Here is a 7,207-nt window from a genome sequence, read left to right on the forward strand (position 1 = left end):
GTAACACAATTATTGATTTTAGGGTAAGCTAGAACGTAACAGCTGTTAAGCAACACTCAGTAATGGTACAGGAGGAGTTACAGGTCTCTCCTGTTACACTGCTGCTCTTGTAACTACTCCAACCTATCACTCTGCTTTATTTCACTGTACAGAAAGCCCTTCTGCACAGATCATCCATAGCTGTACATGCAGACCCGATCACCTAAGTTGTTCCGTGACTAAAGTTCATAAGCAACCAAGAGTGACATGTGCATGTTTCCACTGCTAATGATGACACAGCTAATTACAGGCCACTTATTACAGGTGTGCTGGCACTTTTATGACCTTGAGAAAACGATGCACTAATCTAATGCTTTGAGATTACTAAACGACACGGTGGCAAAAACCACAGAAAACTGAAATCAAAGAAAACTGAGCAGCACTGGGAGGGAGAGAAATCAGTCCTTGAGCAGTAAAGCAGTATCATAGCCTCAGTTTCAATCTCTGGGCTCTTTTAAATTATTCAAACTGCAGTGCTGGCAAACACATTCAAACTTTTCCTGATGCTCAGAAGCACTGCCTTCTCCTCCCTGTAAATCAAGCCAGGTGAGTTGTCACTCCATATCTCCCAGTTTATAGTGCAGCTAGATTTCCCTATCTCTAGCTGGCTTGCAAATCAAGCAATTGAAACCAATCGTGGCACACAGCATCTGATAGGTTTTATTTAATTGTGCCCAGTCCAATCGTTCTGCTTCCAAATTAAGTGAGAGTTACACAACAAAGATGTCCAAACAGTTCAGTGTTCCAGTGCAGTGCTAAAAACCTCACATGATCCAACTCAGAGCTCGAGTCAGTACAACCCTCACAAGTCCCAGGTGCCCCCTCGCCAAGCGTACGGCAGAGACACTGCTACGAGCACCCAGCTTTTAAGCCGTTCTTGAGGAATACCCACACTTTAAAAAACACACTGCGCAGACTCCAGCACACCCGAGGCTGAACACCCAGCCAAAGCCATGTCCCATCCCCACCAGGGGACAGATTACAGGCAAGAGCAGCGCTGACAGCGGAACGCACCAGCTCCATGTGGGGGACGGGCCGACACAGCTCAGTCCCCTCCTTCCCCGAGCTGCCCGGGGCTGCCCCCTCCGCCAGCCAACTCGGCCCCGGGAAAGTCGGCGCCCTCCGGGCTATCTGGCTCCGGTCCCGGCACTGTGCAACGCTAGTGCCCCCCGCTCCTCACGGGGGTGAGGCACACACGGTGAGGCCCGGCCGCACCGCAGCGGGGAATAAGGTCACCGACAGTGGCCCCCGGGCCGCCCCTGCTCCGGCACGGGCCGCCGACTGCAGCGGGGGAGGCCCCGGCCGCAGCGCGGGGAAAGCGGGGTCACCCCGCCGGGGAGCGACCGCGGGCCAGGCGCAGGGGCCGTCGCCGCGGTTTCCCCGACGCCGCTCGGGGGCGGGCGGTCGCCCACGCCATTTTGAGGAGGGGGGAGACACGGGGGCCTTTCCCCCGGCGCCGCCCGGCGTCGCTGGGCCACCCAGCCCTGCGCTCCGGGCCGACCCCGCGGGCTCAGCCCCGCCGCCGCCCCCGGTACCGCCGCCGCCGCCCCTGGGCCGCGTTACCTGCCGGGGCGGGCCGGTGGCGGGCCGGGCCCGCGCGCCGCGCCGCGTCCCTCGCCGCCATCTTGTCCGGGTTTAAAATTAACTCCCCGTGACGTCAGAGCTCCGCCGCGAGACCTTTATCGCCCGCCGGCGGCGCGCGGGGCGGGGCCTCGCGAGGGGCGGGGCCGGAGCCCCCGAGGGCACCAGCGGGAGGGGGGAGCGCTGAGGGGCCGGGAGGCGTGAGGGCAACGCGGGGCTGGGAGAGAGAGACACACACAGAGACGCGTACACACACAGACAAACAAACACACACACACACACACACACACACACACACACACACACACACACACACAGCTGCCCGGCTCAGCCCGGCCCCCGGGCTGAGCTGTGGGTAGGTGCCTCCCTCACGGCCCCGCACCCCGCGTCACGCTGAGATGGAGCAGAGCGGCTCCAGCGGGGCACAGGGTGAGGAGCCCCCAAGCTACACAAAACACCTCCTCAGGCTGCGCATCCCTCCGGGATCCCTCACGCCCTCGGCCGCAGCAGCCGGCGCAGCTCGCTGATGTGGAGTGCACAGCCGGACCGTCACCCGTGTGCTGCTGGCCACCTCCACCCTCATCCTGCTGGGCCCTCGCGTCCCATTTCCACCTCTGCTGGGCCCTGGGGGCAGCCAGGAGAGCGACCGGACCGCTCTGCATTTCCAGCCGTAACCCCAGCTCCGCACTCCTCACTGTAGCAGTGCTGCTGCACTCGGGCTGGAAACACGCAGGAGGACAGCTCTCAATGAGAACAAGCCATACAAGTTTCCAAGGAACCAAACATTCCTGCAGGTTCTGGGGTTTGCAGGAGTCTTGTTCCTCTCAACCCGAACTGACCTTGCTTCATGCTTTTAAAAGGCCAGCTGTGAAAGTGAGCTGCCCTTACTGCACGGAGTTTTTAAGTCTGTGAGGTCTCCTATGGCTAAAGGTTGTGTAAACCTCCACAAGCAAATTGGTCAGTATGACCTTGTCACTTGTTAGAAGAACACAATGTCCAATAAATCGTCATGTGAAGTGAGCAACAGGTTTGCAAAACCCCACCTCACTGTGGCAATGCTCTCTGTAGAAACCATTTTTTTCAGTCTTTAGCTGTGCTAACTTATTTGGTCCTGGAGAGGCAGCTTGTGAGTGACAGCAATCTTAAAAGCAAACAGAGTTTGGTTCTCCCAAAACAGAGGTGGAGGGAAAGCTTAGAAGAGATTTTCAAAGTCAAAACCAACTAACTATCATGGAAGCACCTAAAACTGCTTTCCAAACATTGCTTTCCACCCTTTCCTATTGAAGTAGCGCCCAAGGGGTTTCCTAACATAGGGGCTCATGATACCTCCTGCTGTGCTTACACTGACAGCCCTTGTGTCAGAAAGTTTAACGTCTACAACACATGAAAAAGAGATTAAAATATCTAAAAGATGCCGTAATCACAGCGAGAACTGCAGAAGGATACAACAATCAAACTACTATCATATATTCAATTCTAGTTATGACACTTGGATTAATAAAATATGCAGTTCTGTAAAAGAACTTTATTATTCTAGATTTACATCAGCATAAATGGAAGCAGGATTCAACCCCTTAGTACAAAAGCGTTCATACAAATGCTAGAAAAAAACCTAAAAATGTTGCCATTGGCCTTTTGCAGTTTTAATATCCTCTACTTATTTGGTGAAAATGAGTGGGCCATTGCTTGTCCTTCTAACCTCATACCAAGCCAAGGAAAATTTTCTTTCCATCAGAAAGAAGGCAGAGCACACTCTGTATGCAGTGGTATTTCAGAGATATTTCAGGCAATCAGGCAAAGGGAAATAGCTTGAAGTAAAACACATTGAAAGCTAGAAACACTGTTAGCTGGCAAATTTAAGATTCAGTAGCTCAATATGAAATCTAAAAAAAACAGGGGGAAAAACGCCACAATATTAAAGAAGTTTCCTAATTCTGCTTTGTTCCTGGTCAAGTCTGGAACAGTTTATGCAGAGAAGAGTAAATAGTGCGTGTTCAGACAGATAGATTTCTGCTTCATGCAACAGGATTTGCTGCTGCTGTAACGTGAGAGCAGAAGTCGAGAACTTGGAGGTCAGAAAGCTCAGCCTTAATTCTGTCCCCTTATGTTTGCAGGAAGGAAGAAGACATTTTCTGAGCTGAGGGTTTTGCTATCAACATGTCTTCTCCTGGTTGCAAAGGTCCCCATCTCCACCACAATCCAAGCTATACTCATCTGAGCCAGGCTAGGAAAGGAATTAGGATTGAAACTGCTTAAACTGGCTGTGGATTTGGCCCGGAAGTAGCTTGGGAACAACTGTGCAAATCACAGGCAGGCTGTGGTGGGAAGCGATTGCTGGAGCAGAAGGACACGTCTGACCCGCAAGTGCAGGCTGGGCCAGTAGTCCCCTCAGCCACCAAAGTCACAGTTTTGTACTACAGACAGCATCTTCTCCTGGATTTGGCCATGCTGCTCTAAAAAGTCTGCTGTCCCAAGCTTGTCCCAAACCCACTCTGGGCCAGTCAACAGCACCAGTGTCACCCATGCAATGAGCCAAAGGCAGCTTGGAGAGCTGTCCCTTCCTGTGGCTGGAAGGGAAACAGCCACCACAATGTCTCCTGGTCTTCGGGCACCACAGCATGGCAGGGGACTGGCCAGTTCCTGACTCATGCAGGCAGAGGCACCCACTGGACACTAGGAAAGGTTGAATCAGACTTGGGTTCTTTATGTCTTTCTGCATAAAGTGTTTCTCTATCCCCATCAGCTAACCTGTGCAATACAGTTGGATTTGTTTAAGATGATCTGTATGATGACAAATCCTTAAGCCAAACACCTACCTGAAGCACGCTGAGCACCACTCCTGGGCTGGGGAACAGAGCCATGTCCCACCTTGGAGGGCTGAGGGTCCTGGGATAAGCTGGAGACATCTCCGTTGGTGCTTCTGCGCTTACCAACCTCTTTCCTCATCTGGTTCAGGCTGTGGAGTCCAAACTAGTGACCAGGTGATTCCCACTCCTTCTTCCAGATTGTGCAGTGCTGCAGGCAGTCAGGAGCTGAGGTCAGACAGCTGTGAGATAAAGGTGGCTCTTCTGAAACCCACCCTGTCCGCAGCAATAAGGCACCTCCAACCCTCTGGCTGCAGTTGCTAGGACCACCCAGGGCTTCCCAAGGAATAAGACTGGGGAGGCAAGGAGAGGCCAGCTCTGCAGTGGTGAACCAGCACTAGCACTGGGAACAGCCAGGGCAGGCAGTGGTCAGCTGCCCTCCCACCAGACACCACCAAGGGAGCTGTGTCACTAAGGCAAGTCTGAGAGGTCTTAACAGATTCCCACTGGGAAATCCGTCTGGATCTCGGCCTTGCTCCCAGAGGCAAACACGTGCCCTCCCAGAGTTTGGAAAAGCCGTGTAAGGCACTTTGTCTTGCTTTTTTCTAGAAGACACCCAGGCTGCAGTACCACAGCCCTACTACTCATGGACTTCATCTACTCACAGCTTCCCACCTCTTCCAGCTGGAACGCTCCTCCCTCTGCTCAGTGCCAGCTGGCCCTGGAAGATGTGCTGCTCCCTGAGCCCCTGCCCACTCTGCAGCTGGATCCTCCCGTTGGCTCCCTCTTCCCAGCACCCATTCCTGTGCCCTGCCCACATACAGGAACACGCTGCTCGGTCCTGCCCAGGTTGGTTGATGTTTGCCTCACCACCTCGGCAAAGATCTCAGCCCTGTAAACAGGTAATCTTGGCTTCATATGCATTTTTTTCTGGTGCTTCACATTTCCCAAGGGCATCTCTCTCATATTCAGGGCTGCCTTCATTTGTCATACAGGTGATCTAAAAGTTGCTGTGCGTCATTAGAGAGTGCTCAGCACAGGACCGAGCTTGTAGCTACCTGCGAGTGTTTGCATAACCTGGGGCTCACACAAGAAAAGCCAAGGTGAGACACGGTATGAATCCAAGCCTGGTTGCTCTTCTGCAGTGAACTCCAAGAAAGCAGAGGCATTTGGGAGCAGAAAACAAGTTGTGAAGGAGGAGGAAAAATCCATTTTACTAAATCTCCTGAACCTGAAGCTGTCCCACATGCTGAGAGGAGATGCCTTTTTAGCTGGCCGCAGGACAAGTGCTCACGAAAGAGAAAGCAGCCCCTCCCATACCACTAATTTGTAGCAAACTGAGTGGGAAATGTCTCATTCTTCCCTGATACTCACCCAGGAGCTGCTTCTCTGGGGAGGAGCACTGAAATAACATTGAATTTTAGCCATGAGAGCAGCTCAGAGCAAGTTGCTAGGCACCAGCTGCAAGAACTGCCTGCAGGTGCACTTGCAGGAGAAGTTGGGCCGGTTGATTGGGCTCTCCCGGTGTAGCCAGAGTGCCAAATACCTTTGAAACGGGCATAATCCGTTTTCAACCTGAAGGAGTTATTGCACAATCTTCCCAGGATTAAGGGTTTAAATCGAGGGACTGTGTCACAGCCGGGGAAAGGGCAGTGGGCAGGCTCAGGAGCCACGCTGGCCTGTGTGGTACGTGTTACAGGGGTTCTCTGGGGTGGTGGGACGCAGCCTGCCTAGGGAGGCGACAGTCTTGCAGGGGCACATGGAACCCATCTCCCTTGTCCTGCCCTGTCTACATCTTATCAGGGTGACTGAAGTCTTCAAAGGATTAAATGGCTAAGTGGTTTTCTTCTGCTCCCAGAAACGAAGCTCCGTAGCCAGCTGAAGCTTTCAATGCAAGCATTTGCTCAAGCAGAGCCCTATCATTTCAGTCTGTATAAACACGATGTGATTACCATCTCACTCTTATGCAACAGCACAAGACGAGGCCGCTTTTAAAGTCTGGGTTAGATACTGACTCCTGTGAAGGCTGCAGTGCTGCTTGGAGTGCCAGCATGCCTGCAAACCCCAGGGCTGCCCCACGGCAGAGATGCCCCTGTCCACAGCCACAACGTTGCTTCCAGTCTCACCTGGAGGCCAGCTCTGCTTACCCACATACTGCCCGCTCTGCATCTCTAAAAATGAGAAGCACCTCTCGGGTGTTGATCCCCTTGGTGTCATTTCCAAATGGCCCTTTAGGTCATCAAGGCCACCACAGAGAAAGAGCTTTCCCACCCGCACCCCCAGACTCTATCTTCCAAACCACTTGTCCTAGAAAAAGAAGAATTGCTCCAGCTGTCATGGTGACACACATCAAATGTCTTGCAGAGATAATCACACCAGCCCCTGAAGCCCCACAGCTCCCTCCAAGAGCTGTATCTGCTTTTCTGGTACAAACAGCAGGGCTCAAGGGAGGAGAAGTCCCCATATGATCAGTGACTGCGCTTCAGCCTGTACTACCAGTGCTTTGTCTGCATGGTGCAGCATGCAAAAATCAGGCTACCAGGGACAAGTTGGGGTGGAAAGTACTCCACCACCACAGAGGCTTCAGTGACAGTTCAGAGTCTCACAAGGAAAAACGCTGCATAGACATTTCATTCTTTAATGTAACAAAATCAGACTGGTTTAGCTTAGTGTGCTGCAGGTATTTACCAGCAAACACTATCAGCACTGGCTGTGGCTTTTAGAAGAGGATATTTGTCCTTGCAGCATAACTGATCTCTCACATCACAAGCCAGCTCCTCCCA

General features: G+C 52.7%; 1 protein-coding gene across 7 annotated transcripts in view; it reads right to left on the minus strand.

Moving 5' to 3' along the window:
* The window catches only part of ATL2 (atlastin GTPase 2), a 41,315-nt gene extending 36,124 nt beyond the window's left edge, over positions 1-5,191 (minus strand). For 2 of the 7 annotated variants that reach the window (XR_753064.4, XM_010411044.4), the window contains exon 1: positions 4,437-5,066. Coding sequence is in view for 6 of the 7 variants with exons in the window: in XM_010411044.4 (XP_010409346.2) it covers positions 4,437-4,566 (130 nt within the window). In the remaining variant the exon portion in view is untranslated. Of the gene's footprint in view, positions 1-1,602; positions 1,697-4,436; positions 5,067-5,089 lie in introns of those variants that run through there. The other 5 variants (XM_010411043.4, XM_019292803.3, XM_010411045.4 and 2 more) reach the window with 5 other exon arrangements.
* Positions 5,192-7,207: the final 2,016 nt, after the last annotated feature.

The sequence above is a fragment of the Corvus cornix genome, chromosome 3 (genome assembly GCF_000738735.6).
Source record: "Corvus cornix cornix isolate S_Up_H32 chromosome 3, ASM73873v5, whole genome shotgun sequence".
NCBI classification, from domain to species: domain Eukaryota; kingdom Metazoa; phylum Chordata; class Aves; order Passeriformes; family Corvidae; genus Corvus; species Corvus cornix.